General features: G+C 49.9%; 1 protein-coding gene across 12 annotated transcripts in view; it reads right to left on the reverse strand.

The window, feature by feature from the left end:
* The window catches only part of RC3H1 (ring finger and CCCH-type domains 1), an 885,277-nt gene that overhangs the window by 422,954 nt on the left and 438,345 nt on the right, over positions 1 to 23,978 (reverse strand). For all 12 annotated transcript variants that reach the window (XM_078641742.1, XM_078641721.1, XM_078641675.1 and 9 more), the window contains one exon: positions 23,589 to 23,806. In XM_078641742.1, coding sequence (XP_078497868.1) covers positions 23,589 to 23,806 — 218 coding nt within the window. The remainder of the gene's footprint in view (positions 1 to 23,588; positions 23,807 to 23,978) is intronic.

Raw genomic sequence — 23,978 nt, forward strand, 5'->3', positions numbered from 1 at the left:
TTGCATTGAGTGCAGTGTAATTATGTGGTGTGTAATTATGTGGCACTGAGTGGTATTTGGAGTGTCTGTTGCATTGAGTGCAGTGTAATTGTGTGGCGTGTAATGTGGCACTGAGTGGTATTGTTTGGAGTGTATGTTGCATTGTAATTATGTAGCATATAATTATGTGGCACTGAGTGTTATTGTGTGGAGTGTATGTTGTATTCAGTAGAGCGTAATTGTGTGCTGTGTAATTATGTGGCACTGAGTGGTATTGTTTGGAGTGTATGTTGCATTGAGTGCAGTGTAATTATGTAGCATATAATTATGTGGCACTGAGTGGTATTGTGGTACTGAGTGGTATTTGGAGTGTATGTTGCATTGAGTGCAGTGTAATTATGTGGCGTTTAATTATGTGGCACTGAGTGGTATTTAGAGTGTATGTTGCATTGAGCGCAGTGTAATGTAGCATATAATTATGTGGCACTGAGTGGTATTGTGTGGAGTGTGTTTTGAATTCAGTAGAGTGTAATTATGTGGTGTGCAATTATGTGGCACTGTGTGGTATTTGGAGTATGTTTTATTGAGTGTGTGAGGGTGCAGAGTGTGTGAGGGTGCAGTGTGTGTGAGGGTCCAGTGTGTGTGAGGGTCCAGTGTGTGTGAGGGTGCAGAGTGTGTGAGGGTGCAGAGTGTGTGAGGGTGCAGAGTGTGTGAGGGTGCAGAGTGTGTGAGGGTGCAGAGTGTGTGAGGGTGCAGAGTGTGTGTGGGGGCAGAGTGTGTGTGGGGGCAGAGTGTGTGTGGGTGCAGAGTGTGTGAGGGTGCAGAGTGTGTGAGGGTGCAGAGTGTGTGAGGGTGCAGAGTGTGTGAGGGTGCAGCAATGGTAGTTGTACAGAGTAGGAAACCTTTGAAATTGAATAGGAAAGGCTCCGTGTGAATGTAAAATGTTTTTTAACGTAATGTGTGAGAGCCAGGAAGTCTGTGGCTGAGATGCAACCACTTTATGAGGCTATGTTTCGTTATGCTATCCTATGCTTTGTTTTGCTATGCTATGCTTATTTTTGCTATCCTATGCTTTGCTTTGTTATGCTATGTTTTGTTGGGTTTTGTTATGCTATGCTTTGTTATGCTATGCTATGTTTTGTTGCGTTTTGCTATGCTATGTTTTGTTGCGTCTTATTATAATATGCTTTGTTTTTCTATGCTATGTTTTGTTATGCTATATTTTGTTTTGCTATCCTATGCTTTGTTTTGTTATGCTATGCTATGTTTTGCTATCCTATGCTTTATGCTATGCCATGCTGTGTTTTGTTATGTTATGTTTTGCTGTGTTTTTCTATGCTATGCTATGTTTTCTTATGGTATGCTAGGTTTTGTTGTGTTTTATTATGCTATTCTTTGTTTTGCTATGCTATGTTTTGTTATGCTATGCAATGCTAGGCTATGTTTTGTTATGACATGCTATGTTTTATTATGCTATGCTTTATTTTGCTTTGCTGTGTTTTGTTATGCTTTGCTTTGTTTTGTTATGCTATGTTTTGTGAAGCTATGCTATGTTTTGTTGTGTTTTGTTATGCTATGTTTTGTCATGCTATGCTATGTTTTGTTATGCTATGATATGTTTAGTTGTGTTATGATATGTTTTGTTGTGCTATATGTTTTGTTGTGCTATGATATGTTTTGTTGTGCTATGATATGTTTTTTGTGTTTTGTTATGCTATACTATGTTTTGTTATGCTATGCTATGTTTTGTTTTGTTATGCTATGCTATGCTATGCTTTGCTATGCTATGTTTTGTTTTGTTTTGTTTTGCTATCCTGGTATGTGTGTGGTTGTGTGTGTGGTTGTGTGTTTGGTTGTGTGTGTGTGTATGGGGGGGTTGTGTGTGTGTGTGTGTGTGTGGGGGGGTTGTGTGTGTGTGTGTGTGGGGGGTTGTGTGTGTGTGTGGGGGGTTGTGTGTGTGTGTGTGTGGGGGGGGTTGTGTGTGTGTGTGGGGGGGGTTGTGTGTGTGTGGGGGGGGTTGTGTGTGTGTGGGGGGGGTTGTGTGTGTGTGGGGGGGGTTGTGTGTGTGTGTGGGGGGTTGTGTGTGTGTGTGGGGGGTTGTGTGTGAGGGGGCAGTGTGTGAGTGGACAGCGTGTGAGTGGGTTGTGTGTGGTGTGTGTGGGGGGTTGTGTGTGTGTGGGGTTGTGTGTGTGGGGTTGTGTGTGTGTGGGGATGTGTGTGTGGGGATGTGTGTGTGTGGGGATGTGTGTGTGTGGGGTTGTGTGTGTGTGGGGTTGTGTGTGTGTGGGGTTGTGTGTGTGTGGGGTTGTGTGTGTGTGGGGTTGTGTGTGTGTGGGGATGTGTGTGTGTGGGGTTGTGTGTGTGTGGGGTTGTGTGTGGGGGGGTTTGCATGTGTGTGGTTTTGTGTGGGGGTTGTGTGTGTGGGGGTGTGGGGGTGAGGGGGCAGAGTGCGAGTGGGTAGTGTGTGTGGGGGAATTGTGTGTGTGTGGGGTTGTTTGTGTGAGTATGTGGGTGTGTTTGTGGGTGTGTTTGTGTGTGTGTGGGGTTGTGTGTGTGGGGAGTTATGTGTATGTGTGGGTTTGTGTGTGTGTGGGGTTGTGTGTGGGGGGGTTGTGTGTGGGGGGGTTGTGTGTGTGGGTGGGGTTGTGTGTGTGGGTGGGGTTGTGTGTGTGGGTGGGGTTGTGTGTGTGGGGGGTTGTGTGTGTGGGGGGTTGTGTGTGTGTGTCCTGTTGAGTGCCACTCACAAGGCTGGAAAGCACCACATATACTGTTGATGTCACCTCCGACGCAGTTAGAGGTGTCTGGTGAGATGCGAAGTGCTAGATGCAGTATCGCCATGCAATGTGACGCAATTGCAATAGGCTAACAGGGTGGCATGAACTGGATGTATATTTTTATTTTCATAGCGCCTTTCTATTCCTGTCGATGTGTTGACTTGTGCTGTAACGCACAGGTGGCTAAAATAGCACCAAATATGCCTCTCGGGTGACTGATATGCGAAGTGCTTGATGGAGGAGTGTCCCGTGGTGTGATTATGTTACACAGTTGTAAGACTGTGAGGCATGGGACGGCAATGCTGTGACACAAGGGCGAGAGCCTGTTGAGATGGGGGGTGAGGCACAAGAATGAGAAGCGGCTTCTAATATGGCCGTTGCGGGAGGCTTAGGAACGAGAGGTGAGCTGTGACGCAGTTATCAATCCTGAGGGATGAGGTGCTGTAAAGCCCCGTGATGGAGTGCCCTGGTAGGAAACTGAGGGAGTTGGCAGCATTAAATACACTGTTGGTCTTTTAACGTAATGCATGTGAGCCAGGAAGTCTGTGGCTGAGATGCAACCACTTAGGGGCCAGAAACGTGCAGACGAAAGCATCAAGTCCAAAACCACGGGAGGAGACGAAAATAAAGGGGGGGGGGTTAAAACAGTGGAGAAGGGGGTGAATTCGGAGGGTGTATGGTGCAATAAGGGTTAAAGGCGATGCAGATGGAGGGATGGGGTGAAAACCGGGAAGGGCCGCAAACAGAGGGAAACAATAAATAATTAGTAACAAGATAACAAGCGATGCGCGCTCTGTGCTAGGGGAGGGGAAGGTCCATTAGCCTGCGAGAACTTGCGGCGGCGATCAAAGGAAGGGTGGGAGGGACATTGGTGAGCGAGGGGTGAGGGGGTGTGCAGCCTGGTGAGCTGAAGTGGCAGCAGAGGTGGAGCGCGGCGCGCGCACACGAGCGCGTGGTTGTGCTCACATGCACATGTATTTGGATTGTGATACTTGCACTCTAGATCATTGAGTTTACCAAATGTGGTGTAACAACCATATACGTAGGAGTATCGCTGTGGATAATACAGATGTAAGTCACATATTGCAGGCATGATCCCACGAGAGCCTGCGTCTGACTGTCCTCCCTTGGAGTACAACATTTTACGGTTCGAATCTATGCACAGGGCATTGAGCTTAAATTTGATGCTCTCTGCAGTTTCTCAACCTTGTGAGCTCTAATACAATAAGGTGTGTGAGCCAGACATGTGCATGCCCCTTCCTACCAGGAACCCGCCCTGCCCATATATTGTCTGATGTCTGTTGATCTGTTCTGCCCATAGTGTGCCCAAGACCACACATATTGTCTGATTCCAGTTGTAAGAGTCTGCTGCACTAATGAAGCTACGCCGCTCGACTCATCCAACATAATTGTTCACAGTGAAGTAGCCAGTGTGTCATGGACCCTAGTGCAAGGAAGGAAACGGACAACCTGGCCACTGTTTGGACTGTGAAAGGCCTCAGGCTTTTGGACCCTGGTGCCACTGCATCCGCTGCACCAACGGAAGTTAAGCCCTTGATTTCACTCGGTTTGACATTCGAAATTTCAAACAGCCAGGGGCTACTATCTATGCAGAGTGAACTGCACAAAAAAGAGTAATACTATATAAACAGAATTCTTCAACAAAAAAAACATGTTGCACTCCAATACGTACAGCATATGACATATCGCGTGTGCGGAAGCAGGACAGGTCGCAAGACAACAGCTGTACGCCTGTCAGTTACACAAACAGCACAGCCCCCACCCGCGCCTGCCTTCAACATGCAAATGGCGCCGATTCATATGTACACAACTATATTGAGCAGCAGAAAGCCGTTTGTGCAGGCTGACAGCCTCGGGGGTTACCGGTCACGGAGAGCACTCTCACATGGGTGACAGGGAGAAAAAAAGAGCAGCAAATCGGCAGCGAGCTCTCGGGTCTGCTGTGCTACAGCGTGAGTGTAATTATCAGTGGATCTGACAGACTGTTGACCTTCAGCTACACAGGGGACCCTTAAGGTGAAGCAGATTTCACCACATGCAAGTTTTTAAAAGGAACCTTTGTTCTTTAGCAAATCGTCCATTGAGACAATAAGGAAGCGGTCTGGCCAATGATATTAGACCGTTAAAATAAGGCTTTGTTTCAGCTGGAGTCTGGGAAGTGCAGGGCTGGTCGAGGTCACACAATCATGGGAGGCCTTCTGGGTGACCAGTGATGAAAGAGAGGGGGGGAGGAGAAATCCGAGTAAGGCTGTGCGCGGGGAGAGAGGAACAGATGGCCGTGAAGCAGGGGGCGGGGCAGCGGAACCCTTTGAAGTGGCCTGGCGGCCGTGAAGAACTGCTGCTGCCAGGGGGAAGGCTCGTGCATGAGAGCAGGTCACGTGATTGTGATTCACGTGAACTGTTCAAAATCCTCTGGAGGAGAGCCCTTGGCCTGAAGTTTGGTTTAACTGCAATAGGGCTCTTTTCCAATTCCTGCGGAATAGGAAAGGGGCGAGCCCTAAAAAGAGGGGAGCGAAATTGTCTGGTCGGTATGAAAGAAGGGTGAGTCCTGAAAACCACCCAATTGTGATGGAAAACCGTATACGGTTCCTTTGAGCAGAGTGCCTGGATTTCACTCACTCTGCATGCTGATGTAATAACCACCAAAAAAGCCACTTTCCATGTTAGGTGCTGTAACGTGGCTTTATAAATGGGTTCTAAAGGAGGACCCATCAATTTGGACAAGACTAAATCTGGCGTCCGGGGTACAGCAGCCAGTTGGCTGAAGTCCTTCCTGGAGGACCGATCTCAGGCAGTCCGCCTGGGAGATTTAGCCAGCACCAAACAGACCATCACGTGCGGCGTACCCCAGGGCTCCTCCGTGTCACCCCACTTTTTTAATCTTTATATCTTTCCCCTAATCCAGGCTCTGAGAGATAAACAGGTGACGGTGCTCAACTATGCAGACGACCTGCAACTGCCCTTTACAGTCTACAATTCTGAATCGTCCATTTCCATTTTTCAAACTACCATGAGGTACATCCAAGCTTGGATGGATCAAAATCACTTGAAGTTGAACCCAGGAAAGACCGAACTGGTCCTCACAGGTGACACTGTCAAACATTGGGGCCCGCATTACTGGCCGCCAGACATGGGTCAAGCACCAACTCCTTCCTCTTCAGCAAAGACACTTGGAGTCACCTTGAATAGTGATCTATCACTTAAAACCCAAGTGGGCCAGGTGGTCTCCAAGTGTTTCTTCCAACTTAGGAAAATCCGGAAGGTCAGGCGCCTCCTTACCCCAGAGGCTTTGACACAGGTGGTGATCGCCACCGTGATCTCTAATCTAGATTACGCAAATGCTATTTATCTGGGCTTACCTCAGTACCTTCTGAAACGTCTTCAGATGGTACAAAATTACGAAGCCAGACTGATTCTGAATCAGCCCAGATGGCAATCAGCCACCCCTCTCCTGATGAAACTCCACTAGCTCCCTGTAGCTCAGCGCTGCATCTTCAAAATGGGCTGCATGATATTTAAAGGGTTACACTACAAAAGCCCCAAATTTATTGGAAAACTCATTACGAAGCATGTCCCATCCCGTAATCTGCGCTCAGCCCACCAAGGCCTCTTACAGACACCATCTTTTAAACGCAAGCGCTCTGACGGCTGCAGATTCGGAACGTTGACCCCACGGTTGTGGAATACCTTCCCTCTCGAGATCCGGTTTTGCCCGGATCTTATATCATTTAGGAAAGCTCTAAAGACCTGGCTTTATCAACAAGCATACTAACAATCCCGCACGCTTTAAAACCCTGGTCACGCCCTCTGTCTTTCGATAGCGCCAGGAAACCAATCGGTGTCAGTGCGCTTAATAAATCATTATTAACATAACATAACTAAATTCAACTCCCAACGAGGGGAAGAAGGTCGGACAGGGGAAAAGACCTTCTTCAACCCCTGAAGGAAATCCTTGACCACCTGAAGCTGAAAGAAGGTTGGTTAGGTGACTTTCTATAGGATGTAATGGCCACCAAATGAAAAGTTATAGATGTGTACTTTAAGCATGATTTGGCAAAATAACAAAGATTCAGCAAGATTACCTCCTCTTGCCCGCTAGTAGGGCTACAACCATTACGCATACACCACACGTAAAATCTCTTCCATTTAAAAGAGTAATAACGATGGGGCATGGCCAAGATGCCGGCAGAGTAACACGGACTTCTCGGAGCTCCGCTCGCCGAGGCCGTAATCTGGCAATCATCTGCGATTTCGGAACCAGCAACTAAGCCCTGGGTTCCCGCAGCAATCGATGCACTATAGAAGACGCAGTGGTGATCCGCGACTCCCTTGGCGACGCGACGATCGACCGCAACGATTCGCGGCAGAAGGCAGCTGCGGATCGCCTGGGCTCGGCCCCGTGGGCGCACAAGACGGTGGCGGCCCAATTGACGGCAGAGGTGGCAGGGGGCCCGATGCGCCGCTGGAGCAGACTGCGGACAGTCGGGGGTCCGTTGACCCCTTGGAGGGCCTACAATTACGACACGGCCCGGTGAGGAAAAGCTAGACATGGAGCAGGAGAGGAGCGGCCCAGCCTGATCCGGTAAGGCCAAGTGGCGAGGGGGACGGAATAAGCAGCGCTCTCCCATTGGCGACCTCCCGGACCCTGCGCTTCTCCTCATCTACCTGCTGTGCATTATCGGGCAGCCGGGAACCAGGCCTCCTGTGGTGGGCACCGGAGGAGACCCTGCGAGTGGCTGGAGCGGGGAAGGTGGCAGGCGCTGCTCATCACGGAGCGGTTGGAGTGCGCCCTTCCTTCTGGTGCCCTTTTGATTCCCGGGAGGTGGCTGCAGCAGGGTGGCCTCGTGGGACCCAGGCCAGGAGTGGACCGGCAGCTGGATCACGGGAGAAAGCGCAAGTTATACACGTGGAGCCCCGATGAGAGGTGTGGAGCCCGGTGAGGGGAGTGACATTGCCTGAGGCCTTGGGCTGCAGTAGTGAGTGGCTGGTGCACGGCGGAGCAAAACCTAGCAGTGGGATTGGCCCACTAGGACCACACGCACGGTGAGCTGGACTATCTGGAGTGAGGGGACCGAGGGCGGCCTGGCTGAGGGCCTGCCTGGGGACACACATTGGCCCAATACTATCACCGGCCCTGGGGGTCGGCTCCTTGGTATGCAGCCCTGCCACGCCAGGACAGGCCCGCGGCCCTCTTTAAGAAGCAGGGCGCAGGCTTGGGCCCCGGAAAACTATAAAGACAGCCACAGGAGTGACTCGCCTGCACAGGGTCCGTGCCGGGGAGTGGTGCTGACCGGGACCCGTGCCCGCGTGAAGGGAGTGAGAGTCTGTGGGCCTTAATGGTGGTGGTGGTCTGAGAGTGGGCCCCCTGCCTATCTTACTGGACGCTGAGACCCAACTGGGGTGCCCCATTCCCCCCCTTTTCTTTTTTTTTCTTTTTTGCTGTGGTCGCACGCTGCGCTCATTGGTCTGCTGTCATGGCCACACAGAAGTCCAGGAAGGATATTGTGCATAAGGACCCATCCATAAAGGACCTGCTCCAGAAACTAGGAGGGCAGGCGAGACGGGAGCCGAGCCGAAGGGTGGAGGCGCAGCGGACCCAATCACCAAAGACTTTTTAGAGAAACTCTTCGGCACCCTCAGAGAGGACTTCGCGAGCCTGCGATGAGGAACTTGCCACACAGGCCCGATAACTCAGACTTGTGAGAGCGTAACGAGGAGCTATACCTCAAACTGGAAGATCTTGAGAACCGCTCTAGGTGCTCTAACGTCCAGCTCAAAGGCGTACTACTTCAGGTAGACAGAGGCAAGTTGGAGGAGTGGGTCACCCGGTTCTTCAAACACCTGGTTCCGGCGCTCAAAGGCACAGAAATAGTGCTGGACCACACACATCAAGCAGGGCGCCCTGTCTCTGGTCCGGGCCAACCTCAGGATATCCTGATCTGTCTACATTCATATAGCCAGAAACAGTTCATCATGGCGGCCACTCGCGACCGCACCACGGTGGAGTGCGAAGGTCTTCAAGTGGGGTCTTCCAGGATCTCTCCCCTCTTACCCTCCAATGACTCAGACATGCGACAAGCAACATCCTTCCTCCGCGACCAGGGGATTCTCTATCAATAGGGCCACCCATTCCGCCTCTCCTTTATCTGCCAAAACGAAACCCGTGGTGTCCGCAACCTACAGGAAGCGAGGGAAGTGTTAGGCGAGGCCCTGGCCGAGTTGGGGGACCCGGAGGGAGCAGGGGAGTGGGGGGGGTCACCCAGAGGGGAGGCCCCTACGTACCAACAGGAGACGAGGCCCCAGGATGGGAGCCCAGTTGCGACCGATGGAGGAGCAGTGGCAACAGAAGTGGGAGTCAGTGCTGCAACAACTGCAGAACCGGGAGGGCCCGGACCTTGGCAGTGAATGAGGGATCCATGGAGACATTAACTCTAGACATGCTAGCAGAATGGTCGGTCCGACTTCATACAACAGGTGACCGGTCTTGGTGAGGGGAGCCCCACCCCTGGAAAGTTGATGCCGGACTGTCGGACTCATGGACCCTTGCACATTTATTGCCTACAAGTTCCATTGGAAATTGCTTGTTGGTCTTTTCTCATGTTTGTTTCTAAATAATTTCAACCTTTTCTCTTTCTTTTTTATTCTTTGCATCTTTCCTCCGCCCCAGGGGGTTGAGCCACCGGAATGCAGTCAGGTAGGAAGCAACAACGCCTTGGGTGCCGGGGAGAGGCGAGTGGCGGCGGGACATGGGACACCACATCTGGAAGGAGGGCGGGATCATCATGTTCGATGAGGCGAGGCGACATGTGGGCCCTGCATATATTTTTCAGTGGCAGCTGGGAGTCACGCTAGGTTGGACCTCGGGGACCACCTTCATACATGTACGCGTGGTCAATGGGAATGCTTAATCCGGACCTTACACGCCATGCCTAAGGGGAGGTGGGTGGAGCCTGCGGGTGGGCTGCTGGGGGGAGGGGGGGACTGCCCTATATGTGCTGGTCACCCGAGGGTTATGAGCTTTAATGTGAGAGGCCTTAATTCGCCTGTTAAATGGTGCATGCTGCTTGCTCTGTTGAGAGATGGTGGATGTGATATTTGCCTCCTACAGGAGACTCATCTGTTTCGGGCGGACTGGGAGCGGCTCAGGACCAAATGGTTTGCTATGCAATACTTTTCCTCCGGCCCTGGAAAGACGGCTGGAGTGGCAATTCTACTGGCCACGCACTTCCAGGGGAAAGTTGTGGGTACCCACGCGAAAGTGGCTGGGTGCCTGCGGGTGCTGATGGGGGAGCGCACTTACACAATTGCCTCAATCGACTACCCTAACGAACGTCAGGAACTCTTTTTGCGGGACGCGGTTACCTCTATTCTGGCATCTCCCGATGAGGATCTTATTATTGGGGGCGACTTTAACTTAGTCCCCGTGGCGGAACTAGGCAGGTTGACTCTTCAGGTGGGACACTTGAGCTCGATTTTTGATGCCATGCTCAGGAAACTAGGGGAGGCCGGCCTGGTGGATGCGTGGCGTCATCACTTTCCGACAGCACGGGAGTACACCTTTTTCTCTGCGGCCCATCAAACGTACGCTCGCATTGATCTCTTTTGGACCTCGCCCAGGGTCACGGTATCTATTGTAGAAGTGGCTATAGGGGCGGCGGCATTCTCGGATCACTCGCGGGTGACCCGGAGGCTGCTACTTCAAGGAGGTTCCTCCAAGCAGAGCTCCAGGAAGTTAAAAAGCAAATTGCTTACCTATGACGCCAACATCACAGAACTCAGAGGGGCTATTAAAGCTTACTTGGAGCTTAATGACAATGGCTCAGTGGGGGTCAAAACCATATGGGACGCCTTGAAGGTAGTCCTCCGCAGTAGATGTATAGCGATAGCGGCATGCCCGAATAAAGACCGTAGAGCAAAGAGGGCGGAATTGGAGGATCGAATCAAGGAACTAGAGGGGGTTCACCAGCGAAGGGGGGGTGTTCCAAACCCGGCAGCTCCTCACACAGGCTAGGAAGCAGCTGCGAGCACAGGACCTCGACCGTGCCGAATATATCCTGCTCCGCACCAAACTGTGTTACTATGAGGGTGGTAATAAAGCGGGGACGCTTTTGGCACACACTTTGCAAGCAGAAACAGCAGCGTGTCGGGTGGCAGAACTGCGAGACGCACAGGGTGGAATCCTGCGGCAGGATGATGACATAGCGCTCGAGTTTGAGTCCTTTTACCAAACCTTATACTCCGCAGAGTATCTGAAGCCCGCGGCGGTGGGAGACTATGTACAGGCGGCACCGGTGACGCCAATAAGGGCTCAAACCGCGACTGACCTGGAGGCTGACATTGGCCCAGATGAAGTCCCGCGGGCCATCCAGAGTCTTGCGGTTGGTAAAGCTCCGGGTGAAGATGGCTTCCCGGTCGAGTTCTATAAAGTATTCGCGTTCAACCTGGCTTCTCTTCTGGCGTGACTTTTTAAATACTTCAGCTCCACTGGGAAGCTGGCCCCCACGATGGACATGGCAGAAGTAGTGGTCATCCCCAAACTGGAGAAGGACCCCAGGGAATGTGCTTTGTACCGCCCTATATCTTTACTTAATGTCGACTTCAAAATTTTCACCAGTATTTTGGTTTCTCGACTCGCCCAACACATGCCAGGTATGGTGGACCCAGACCAATCGGGTTTCATCCCGGGCCGCAACAGCGGGGACGGACACGTCGGCTGTGTCACTTGTTAGACAAGACGCAAAGGACGCAGACCCCGACATTACTACTCTCAGTGGACGCCGAAAAGGTGTTTGATCGGGTCCACTGGTCCTACCTGAGCGAGGTCCTTTGCCGTTTCAAGCTGGGCGAGAGCTTCCAGAAATGGATGACTGTATATATCACTGCCCGCAATCCCGTATCAGTCAACGGAGTAGCTTTCCAGCCATTCCGGGTGGAGCGCAGTACGAGGCAGGGCTTCCCTCTTTCCCCCCTCCTCTTCGCACTCTATATGGAGCCGTTTGCAGAGAGAGTGCGCCAATTGCCTACTGTTACTGGGATCCGTATGGGAGAGAGGATAAGATCTCCCTATATGTGGACAATGTGCTCCTCTTTTTAGCTCATCCAGAGGGGTCCTTCCCACCTCTGCTGGCGGAGGTGTAGGCTTTTTGTGGGGCGTTGAGATTTTAGATTAACCGGACCAAAACTCAGGCCGCGGAGGGCCTACCACCTCACCTACCTGTCACAAGACGAGGGTGGTCTTGGAATTCCCCATCTCGGGCGCTACTATGAGGCGGCGCAACTGCGCTGGATGGTTGAGTGATATAAACTTGAATCTGAAAAAATGGTGCTTTATAGACAGGGGAGTGGCAGGGATGACATATGGAAAGGTTCCTGGCTTCCTCAACACCACCGCCTGTTGGGTGCATACCTTTCCCCAGTTCTCTGCACCACCATAAGGGCATGGGACAAGTTACAGGAGAAATACCAGCGGTCCTCCGTAGTCTCTCCTTTGAACCCTTTTATTGGGAACCTGGATTTCCACCCGCCCTGAGGGGTGACTCCTATCTGCCTTGGCAGGATGCACAATGTAAACATATTGGGGACCTCTTCGATGAGCGAGGGCTCTTGGACTACGCCAGGTTGGTAGCCCACTATGGCATCCCCAAGACAGCATACTGGCAAAATTTGGCATTGCGCCACTGGGTCACACAGCCACAGATTCGCCCGCACGAGGGACGACTCCTCAAAATTCAAGATTTGGTATATTACCCGCACCTCCAAAAAGCGCCTTCTGTCGGACATCTACGGGGTTCTTAACAGGGCAAGAATCAAGAGAAAGATCCCAGCGCAGCGTCAATGGGAGGTTGAGCTGGCTCGTGAGTTCTCACCTAAGGAGTGGGCGGACATTGTACACAGGGCCTGGGCATCTTCCTGCAGCACTTCAGGGAAGGAGATACTCCTACAAATTGTGCACTATTGGTACTATACCTCGGTGAGGGTGGCGAAATGGAAACCCTGGGGTAGCAGCCTTTGTTGGCCTAACTGCGGCCAGGAAGGTACCTTCTCCCATACTCTTAGGTAGTGCCCCAAGCTCAAAGCATTCTGGGAGACTATATTACCTATCATCGACCAAATATACCAGACAAAACTCCCTAGGTTCCCTAGCTATATTCTGCTGGGATTGCCCAATACCCTCACGTACCTTCTCAGGTCCTGAGGGGGCAGGGAGATCACCTTAGCACTGGGGGCAGCTAAACAGGTTCTCCTCGCTAAATGGGGTATGGTGGAGGTTCCGACTCAGACTGGCTACACAAAAGGTGGGATATAGTGGGTATGGAAAGAATCACTGCCGGGATCCACTGCACACTGCCTAAGTTTGATAAGACCTGGTGGTCCACGGTGGCATACCTCTCTTTCAAGTTCGTGGAGCTTACCTGCCCTCGATACCTCAGGATCCTACGCTTCCCAGTAGACCAGATGCCAGACACGAAGGCCCCCTTACCAGCTCCCCAACCTTAAATCCCTACCGAATCGGTCATACTCTATGGGTGGAACTCTTTTCTTTAGTTTTCTGTTCTTATTTTTCTCATTGCTCTTTGCGATAGTGCTCTCGTCTTTCCTCCTTTTGTATCAATAAAAGTTTGAATTTGACTGATGGTTCCCCACCGGCCGGTGGTTGTAGGTGGGTGTTCTGTACCGACTTTAATGCATACTCAATAAAAACTACTTAAACCATAAAAGAGTAAAAACTCCTTGTGGAAAGTCTCTTTGACTCCCTCTAAATCTTCATACCGTCCTGAGAGATTCAAGTGTCCGTACTGCAGGACCTCAGGAGCCATGCTGCAACGCTCAATGAGGGAAGGCTGGGGTGCAGAATTTTCAAACCCATTTTGGTCAGAAGGTCTGGCCAGCACGGAAGCTTCCTGTGCAGACAGATCGAGAGCTGCAATAGGTCCGGATACCACCATTGGCGAGGCCAGTCTGGTGCTATCAGGATCATCTTCATCCTGGATGTGACAAACTTGGTCACCACCTTCGGGATGAGAGAAAGGGGCAGAAAGGCGTATGCAAACATCCTGGAACATTCTATCAAAAGAACATTCCCTATTGTTCTTGATCTGTAAAATTTGGACGCTAAGGCGTACATTTTCTTTTTAGATCATCTGCAAAGAGGTCGATGGACGGACGAACCAATTGATGAAAAATGTCTGCCACCACCTCGTCGTTGAGCACACAGTCTTCTTGTTCCGACAGAGCATCTGACCGCACATTATGTTCTCCAGGCAGATGCACTGTTGTGATCGAGAGATTCCTGGCCAGAAGCCAGTGCCAGTACGCTTGAGATTCCAGTGACAGCGGGCGAGAGCATGGTCCACCTTCTTAGTTTAAGTACTACATGGTGGTTGTATTGTCCGTTTGTATCAGTATCGACTCGGACTGAATCAATGGATGGATGAAATGCCTTGAGGGCTAGATGAACTGCCTGCAGCTCTAACATGTTTATATGATAGGTGTGCTCCTTGCCTGACCATCTGCCCGGAGTCTGCAGGTGACCCAGGTGCGTCCCCCCTTACCTGAAGCGATGCATCCGTGATCAGGGTTTGTTTTGGCAGAGGTTGATGGAAAGGGACTCCCACTAGGAGATTCTTCGACTGAGTCCAACAGACAATGGAACTCTTCGCTGAATGGGAGAAGAGAATTCGGTCTTCCCAATGGCCGGAGGATTGGTCCCATTTGTCCTCCAGATCCTGCTGTAACGGTCTCATTCTCAATCTGGAGATGGGGCTGAGAAAAATGCAAGAGGCCATCGACCCCAGTAGTGATGCCCATTGCTGCACTGATGGTTGATAAGCTTGAAGGAGGATATTGCATTTGTTTCTCATCGATAACAGACTCTCCTCCGAAGCAGACACTTTTCCTAGGCCGGAGTCCAGGGTGGCACCCAGATCGTGGAGCGTTTACGTGTGGTGATGAACTGATTTCTCTATATTCACATGAACACACAAGCGGTGTAGCAGATTTAGGCATGTGTGATAGTGGTTCTTCACCATGTGAGGAGATGAAACCCTTCAACAGCCAGTCGTCCGGGTATGTATACACAAACAGGCCTTGGTAATGCTTTGCACCTAAAATGAATCGCAGGAACTTCCGATGACGTGGAGCAATTGGAATGTGGAAGTACGCATCTTGGAGATCTATCAAACACATCCAATCCCCTTTCTGTAGAGGTGGATATATTTGATGGAGCGCCAACATACGAAACTTCTCCTTTCGGATGACATTGTTCAGAGATCGGAGATCCAGGATAGGTCTAAATTTGTGCGTTTGGTCTTTTTTTGGTACAAGAAAATATCTGGAGTAAACTCCTTTTCCTCGTTGAACAGGAGGGACCTATTCTATGAGTAGTTTCTATAGAAGGATCAACACTTTCTGACGCAGCAAATCCAGGTGGTGAGGAAGTGATCTTACTGGAGGAATGTCTTTTGGAGATGCGCATAAACGTAGCACATACCCACTGCGCAGTATATTTAGCACCCACTGATCTTTGGTTATGTTATGCCACTCTTTTATGCGGTTTGAGATACTTCCTCCTACTGGAATGAGCAACAGTGCTAGAGGAAGCGGAAACTCATTGCTTGCCGGGAGTTTTAGCTGTGGAGGAGGATTGCTGCTGATATCCTCCTCTGCCTCTAGAGGAACAACGGACTTGATATTGTTACTTTGATTGCTGCTTTTGCTACCATTGAGGGGTTTGAACCCTCTGATGGTATTTCTTGCGGTTGTAAGGCCTGTAGCGATGCCTGAATTCTTTTTTCTTCTCCAACCCTACGGCCTTCAGAGTATCAAGCTCGGCCTTCATTCTGGCCAACTCCTCGTCGGTGTGTGAAAAGAGAGTTGCCAGAAAACAGAAGATTTAAAATACGTTGCTGAGATTCCAGTTTCCAAGCTATTAAACGCAGCCAGGAACGCAGCCGTGCACATATTCCGTGTGCATACCCCATCCGCTGCTGTGCTGATCACTTGGTTGGCTGCCAGCGCCCCTTCCCGGAGAATCTCCACAAAATCTTGGTGATCCTCTTTCGGCAGCTTCTCTTTAAAGTGTTCCAAGGAATCCCATAAGGATCAATCATACCGGCCTAACTGGGCTGCGGCGCAAAAAACCTTCAAAGTAGACCCTGCAGAACTGCATGCCTTTCTCCCTCAAGAATCCTGAGCTCTACTCTCCTTGTCTGGAGGAACAGAGCAGGAAGAAGCGACGGCATGCATTTTCTTTGCTGCTGCAATGATCACCAAGTACGGTGAAGGATCTGATTTTAGAAATAAAAGATCAGAGTCTGCAGGCTTGTACTTTTTCTGGATCCTTGCAGGAACTGCTTTAATCGCGGATGGTGTGATAAAAATGTCCATTACTGGTTGTAAGAGATCAGGGACCAGTGGGAGCAAAGGTCTAGCCACAGATCGTTGATGGAGTCTCAAATATGACTGACGTAGAAGCTTGAAGAGGCGACATATCTATATGGAGCTTCTGCTCCCCTCTAGCAAGGACATCGTGGAAAGTATTGACGTCATTGATAGAGGACACTCTTGAGGGAGGGGCTATCCGTAAGGGTAGGAGACTAGTATCTTTTTGAAGAGTGAGCAGAGGAAGACGACCAAGATGGCGTTCTTTTACGATGAGTAAGAGCTGGTCTATAATCCGGAGATTTGTCTTGGCGATCCCTGGTTCGAGTAGTAGGTGAGCTGTTCACCTCCTGCACCAGTTGTGCTAGCGGAGATCTATGCATGGACTGAAATAGTCCATAGGTCGCTGTGCTTGGCCGTAAGACTCTTTCTGCCATTGATGGAGGTGAAGCTGCCATCTTGGCGAAAGATGAACGGAAGGAGATTTTTGCCTTTGTGGAGAAGTTCTTGGCCTTGTCTGTTGCTCTGGAGACAGAAGAAGAGCTTCTCGATGTTGAACACCTGGGGAGGAGCTCATAACTGAACCAGAGGACTCTATGCGGCCATTGGAGGTTGAGCCGCGTCTTGAGGAAAGATGTGACGTTGATGGAGAGTCTCGACGACGACCACCTATGTGTCACCAGTACCGGTGAACCTTTCGAAAGGCATCTTCTCTTCGACGTCAACCTCTCGGTGTCTCGACTTCGAATGATCTGACGAACACCGGGACCTCACCCTCGACGTTGAGTGTCTGGGAGAGCCCTACGAAGTGTGAAACGACCGAGAAATGCTTCTCAACGTCATGTCCTTCGATCTCTCGGATCTCTCTCTCGAAACGGAGCGTCTAGTGGAACCCAACGGAGTTGAGATCGGAGCCCTTCTTGACGTCGATGGAGACCGCAGCCTCAACGTCAAACGGCGCCTTGAATACTTCACATTGGGTCTCGATGACTAATCCTTCTTCGCCGTCGAAGCAGATCTAGACCTTGACGTTGACTATCGTCTGGTTGGCGACAACGGAGGTGTCCTCTTGGGTGTTGAATGTCTTGCCCCTGACAACAACGAGGCATGTCTCGACGTTCACCGCCACCTGGTTGCCAGCAATGGAGACGCCTGCTTTGACGCCGATCGCCGTTCCACTGGAGACGGCGGAGCATGTCTCGACGCCGAACTCCATATTGATGGCAATGACAGACTTATCTCTCGATGTTGTGCGAGCCCGCACCAACGGAGAACGACTCCTCTGCGTCGATCGTCGCCAGGTTGACAAAGGATCCGACCTACCTGTAGTCTTGGACGACCGGTGTTCTCTCAACGGCGAGCCCGCCGTCGATGGTCTTTTCGTCGACGTTTTCGGTGGAGGTGGAGGTATTTTCGGCGCCGAGCCCGATTCCAATGGAGAGAAGATTGGCACCTTACTCCTGGATGAAGATCTGGCTCTCTCCTTCCTCTTCTTCACCGGAGACCTGCCTCTTGAAGAGGTTTTTCCCTTCTCAGCTCAACCCATAGAAGCGAATCCTCGCTGTCCTTCAGAGTTCTCTGGCAATGCTGGCAAGTCTTAGGAGTGTGATCATTAGGAAGGCAAAGGAAACAGACAGGAGGGGAGTCTGTTTAAGCCTTCTTTTTGCCACAGGAAGGGCAAGAGTAAAAAAAGAGGGCATTTTTTAGTGAAAAAATATGCCCAACTCTCAAAATTAGTAGGAACCTACAGTAAAAAGTCGAAGTAAAAAGCTTTTGACAAAAAAAGAAAAAAAAACAGAGCGGAAGTAACCAGGGTCCTGACAGAAGAGCCGGAAAGAACAACTGACCTAACTGTCTCCCCTGAGGCATGATGGGAAGCTAGGGGTCATGGCTGCCTTAAAAGCACGGTGCAAGTTTTATTCTGAGTTTCTGGGGGTTAACTTTTCCGCTTTCTACACGTTTTCTGCAATGCAGCCTATGGAATGGCAATGTTTTTCTTTCCTCTTTGCAGGATTATCGTTTCTATTGTGCATTAAAGCAGTTTTCAAATGTGTTTTCTTTCTCCCTGCTTTATTGGAATTGTATAGATGTGCAAAGGGAATTCTAACAACATTACTCAGCCCTTAGTGTATGGAAGACTGCATTGTGTTATCAATATATATATAGATGTTTTTAGAGCTACATATATGTTTTCTACATATATGTTTTATATGTTTCCGGGATCCTCGCGCATGGGCGGGAATATTCATGTGCTTATGACTTTGAGGAGGATCCCCTGGAAGAGAATCTCTATTTTTCTGAAAAGAAATGGTGGTGCTGTTTTGGCTGGTTGCAAAGCTAATCTTCAATACACAAGGAATAAGTTTGTTCTAGTGACAAGCCAAGGGTGCAATTTTTTACATGCCACGTTTGATCAGCTCATTATGAAGCGGTACTTCAAAGCCAGCAGACAGGACTCGCCTAAGAAAGGCAAATGATAAAGCCAATAGGCCCAAAACATATTTTGTCCAATGCCACTTCACAGATTACCATAGTAAGTAGGGCTTTTGTTGCTGATTTCTCCATTGGACAAACCCTGCGGGTAGAATATTTGCACTAGGATTATCCTTGATTTACCATTTTAAAAGTGGCAGTAATATGGTTTGGCTGCGGCAAGCTGGCTTTGCATATACTATCCCAAAATTACGTATAGTGTGCACAGAGTCCAGTAGAACCCCAAAGGTAGGCAGAGGTAAAAGTAGATAGCACCTTACTCTCTATTTGTGGTAGTGTGGGCGAGCAGTGAGGCTTTATCAGAGTGTAGTGTTAAGCATTTGTTGTAAATCCGCAAATGATGTCACACACTCAAAGACTGAACTCCGACCAATTTGTCTGTATCAAACATATCAAGACAAAGAGTCCGCCTCCCCCCGTTTCGCTCCGAGGCCACCGAAGTCATCTGCGGCGTCCCGCAAGGATCTTCACTCAGCCCCACCCTCTTCAACATCTACATGAAACCTCTCGCAGCCATCGCACGCCAGCACAACCTCAACATTATCTCTTACGCCGACGACACCCAGCTGATCCTCTCCCTCACCAGAGACCCCGACACCGCCAGAACCTGCCTACACGAAGGGATGAAAGACGTCGCCGAGTGGATGAAGGACAGCCGCCTGAAACTGAACTCGGACAAGACGGAAGTCCTCATCCTGGGATCTTCGCCCTCCGCCTGGGACGACTCCTGGTGGCCCCCAGCCCTGGGTACCGCACCCAAGCCAACCGACCACGTACGCAACCTGGGCTTCATCCTGGACCCCTCCCTCTCGATGACCAGACAAGTCAACGCCGTCTCCTCATCGTGCTTCAACACCCTGCGTATGCTTCGCAAGATCTTCCGCTGGATCCCGACCGAGACCAGGAAGACTGTCACCCAGGCACTCGTCATCAGCCGACTGGACTACGGAAACGCCCTCTACGCCGGAACCACGGCCAAGCTACAGAAAAGACTCCAGCGCATCCAGAACGCCTCCGCCCGACTCATCCTGGATGTCCCCCGACGCAGCCACATCTCCAGCCACCTGAGGAACCTGCACTGGCTCCCCGTCGACAAGAGGATCACGTTCCGGCTCCTCACCCACGCACAAAAGTCTCTCCATGACCTGGGTCCCAAGTACCTCAACGACCGCCTGACCTTCTACACGCCCACCCGCCAGCTACGGTCCACCAGCCTCGCCCTCGCAGCCGTACCACGCATCCGAAGAGCCACCGCCGGAGGAAGATCCTTCTCTTACCTGGCTGCCAAGACTTGGAACTCCCTCCCCATCCACCTTCGGCTGACCCAGGACCATCTCGCCTTCAGGAAACAACTCAAGACCTGGCTGTTCGAGCAGTAGCATACCCCTCCACCCAAGCGCCTTGAGACCCTGCCGGGTGAGTAGTGCGCTATACAAATGGCATGATTGATTGATTGATCTTGTTATTTTATTTCTTAGAACCAATCCAAGCCTGGTGCAGGTGAGTGAAATAAATGCTTTGCAAAATCTTATGCAATGCTTTACAATTGAAAGCAGGTTCAAATGCAGATGATTGAATTACAGGTAACAATGTTTCGAAATTACTTTTCAGTTACTTTTCAGATTACTATGTACGTTACATTTTAGATTACTTTTCAGATTACTTTTGCTAATCACTGTGATATGCCTAGATATCACACTGATACATCCCCTAGACAAAAGGTAAGTAATACACTTTTAGTACATAGACAGATTTTCAATGTTCCATACAAACTAACTCAACACTTGGAACAATTTTCAAGGAAAAACAGTCAATATATTCATATGGAGAAAAATTAAGTTAAACGGTTTGCGGGTAAGTACTGTTTTGTGGGAGTTGGTATTCTGGGGTTAGAACCAGGGTTCCCATAGGGTCAACGACGCACTCTTGAACACCCTCAGCTGCACTAGAGCAGCAGGGTGCAGAATGCTGAGGCCTAATGTTTTCCAATGGGGGATAGGGGGCCCCCGGTTGGTGGCTGCTGACGAGCAGGCCACAGGGTTGTGGGAGCAAAGCTCCTAGTGTCAGGCTCAGGGCAAAGGTGGATCCCAAAGTACACCCGCAGCGGCAGCTAGGTGCAGGGTGCTGTTATGGCGTTGGGTGCCCCGTTTTCAATGGGGATTCTCCGGTTGCCACAAAGACTTCAGACTCTGGGATGAAGTTCATCTGGAGGTGCACACCGGTTGGAGAGCTAAGTTGAGATACCTGGGGATGCTGGGACACAAGTCTGTTGGGCCACCCAAGGCCATGGGGCTTTGGGTTTTCTTACCAGCTCCAGTCGCAGTCGGGGGATTCTCCAGAATGAGGCTGCAGGCTTCGCTTGGAGTTTCGAGGCAGGTCAGAGATCACCAGATCTCGGGTCAGGATCACCGGGAGACCTCCTCGTGGTGTTGGGCCACTTGAATTCGGGCCGTGGGCATCGGGTGCAGAGTGGTGCATACTTGCGGTTTTGGCTGGGGCCCAGAGTCTTTTGGTGAGCAAATCCAGTGCTCACAGGAGACAAAGTCTTTGGTTTGGAAGGCAGAGTAGGTTCTTCGGGTTTTTGAAGCTGCTGGGTGCAGTACACACCAGGATTTTGCTAGAGCAGGTTCAAGGGGCGGACAGGCCGGTAGGGTTGGGGCCAAGTAAGTGGGCGTCCTCCTCCTCTTAGTTCTAGCACAGCTTCAAAATACTAAATTTAGGGGCGTTACAGGTAAGTGAAGGTTGGGACCAACGGGTCCTTTCTTTGGGGTAGGTACACCCCCTATTGTGCCACCATCCAGCGGGAGGGGGGCATATGCCTCACTCTGGTTGGCTTGGTCCCCCATCTGCAAGGTGGCGGGGACAGATTTTTGTTTCACCTCGCCTCCCCCACCAAAGGAGTGTCAGAACCAGTGGGAGTCAGTTGCTGGTAGCAGCAACGGGCTGGGTTAACTCACAAAGGCTGCAAACCTTTGAAACTTCCCCTTCGTGGACCCTGCCCATCCTAGGGGAGGAGGCTTGGCACCTCGTCCCAGGATGTGCATGTTTTCAGACCCCCGAGAGCAGCAGGCTCTGGACCTAGGGGTCCAGAAACATGTCTGATGGTGGCAGCTGGCAACAGCCACTCAGCCTGGACACTACTATTAGGGCGTTTTTGGGCATCTCTAAGATGCCCTCTGAGTGCATTGTTCATTAAATCCCACACTTGCATCGGTGTGGGTTTAATGTGTTGAGAAGTTTGGTATCAAACTTCTCAGTATTCAGTAAAGCAATTATGGTACTGTGGAGTTCATAATGACAAACTCCAAGCACCATATACTCTTAATGGCACTACTGCACGTACAATGTATAAGAATTTACTTAAACACTGTAGGGGTGCAGGGCTCATGCATCTGTACCCTCACCACTTGTATAGTGCACCCTGCTAGAGGGGTGGCTGACCCTTGCCAGGGCAGTGGGTTGTAGGCATGGCACACAGGGCTGTGTGCCATGTCGACTCTTCACTTTGTTCTGCATCAAAACAAGCAGCCTGCAAAGGCAGTGTGTGTGTGTGACGGTACAGGCCTCTAAGGGTGGCACAATAAGTGCTGCAACCCTTAGAGGCCTTCCATGGCCACAGTGCCCTTGGTGCGTGTAGTACCATTTACAAGGGACTGACCAGTGGCCAAAAAGTGCCAATTGGGTTTTGTTTTTGTGCAGTTTTAGGTAAAGAACATAGGCCCTGTGTACCTGTTTGGCAGGAGCCCAGGGCACACTCAGTCAAAGTACATCAGCAGTTTAGCAAAAAGTGGGGGCAACCATGGAAAAAGAGGGCACTTTCTAAAACCCATCTCCTGGCACGGTCAACCCAGACGGTGAATAAACAAACAGGCAGAGGCACACAGGAAGGTTAAGCAAGAAAATGCATACTTTCTAAAAGTGGCATTTCCAAACACACAATATAAACAACATCGTCACTAAAAGATGTATTTTTTACTAAACTCAATTTCTCTATCTTGTCTCAACGGAAAGTTACACTTGTAAGATGTTACAAGGCAGCTCCCAGTATAACCTAAGGGACAGAGAGCCTTTCAATAGTGAAAAACTAAATGAACAGTATTTCACTATTAGAACGCATGAAGAGAACAAACTGTATTAGATCAGTACATTTCTGGATATGACGATAAATCAAATGGTGGACGACGCTCAAGAAGACAAAAAAAAATAAGTGAGATGGAAAAGTGAATTCAGGGAGACCGACTTTCTGGAATCAAGCATTAAATGCCAATGCACAGCATGTAAATCCAGAAAAGATTCACGTTGCAAAACCTAGGGACATGATCATGCACTGCTATTACAAAGAGCAGTCATCTCGAAACACATGTAGGCTGATTTTGGATGACAGGCTGTTTGGATATTGCACTACATGAATATGATTAAATAGATTCATGAACAAAGGAATCACATACATTTTAGCCACACAAACAAATCTTTAACAAAGAGCAAACAGCATGTTGATGACTAACCAATAACCAAAGGAAACACTAGACTTACAAAAATAAGAAATATTTCCAGAGATCACATTAATTAGGTTAGGTACTGCATGCACATTTTATAAATTCAGTAACTCTCAAACTACATCTTGTTCTCAAAATTTCCTCCAGTGCTAGGGAAATTTTTGGTTAGTCTGCTTTAGTGATGTTTTTCTCAAGTGTATGGTGCTTCAGAGATACAATACATGAAAGCACTAAAGAAGAGTGTTCACAATCCTGCAGAGAGCAAATGGACCCAATCTAACAGACTGCACGAGGCTTGAGCATGCTCATTTTCAACATTTTGCCAACCTTATTTTTCACTCCATGTTAAACTCATCCATGACTAATAGATATCGATGATTTCGCCTAAGCAGCAATTAGGTACCAGCCTTACACTTGCAAACAAAAAAACACGTTCTAGACTCACTTTGTGGATAGGCAGCGGGTTCAAAAGGTGGGGCAGCAGCTCGAGGGTCCTGGTAAAAAACATCAGGCTGCTGGGGTGGGTAGAGCTGGGAACCACGCGGCACCATCTGTAGCTGCTTGCTGACAGACAGAGGGGGCATATCACTAGGAGTCCGAGAGGGCACAGGGTGGGAGTTTGCGGGCAAGGCAGAGATTGACGTCTTAGGGACAGTTTCCAGTCTGCAAAACAAACAAAAAAACACATTATAGCAACTGAACAATTCACAAATGAGAACATGAAAATTAGAAATAGCTTCGGAGACAAACTTGGCAATTCCTATTTAAACACTACAGAGATATATCAAGTAAGCCTTTAAGTGACTCTTCAGAGTATTTGGAAAGGAAGGATTTG

Source organism: Lissotriton helveticus, chromosome 1_1 (assembly GCF_964261635.1).
Source record: "Lissotriton helveticus chromosome 1_1, aLisHel1.1, whole genome shotgun sequence".
NCBI lineage: Eukaryota > Metazoa > Chordata > Amphibia > Caudata > Salamandridae > Lissotriton > Lissotriton helveticus.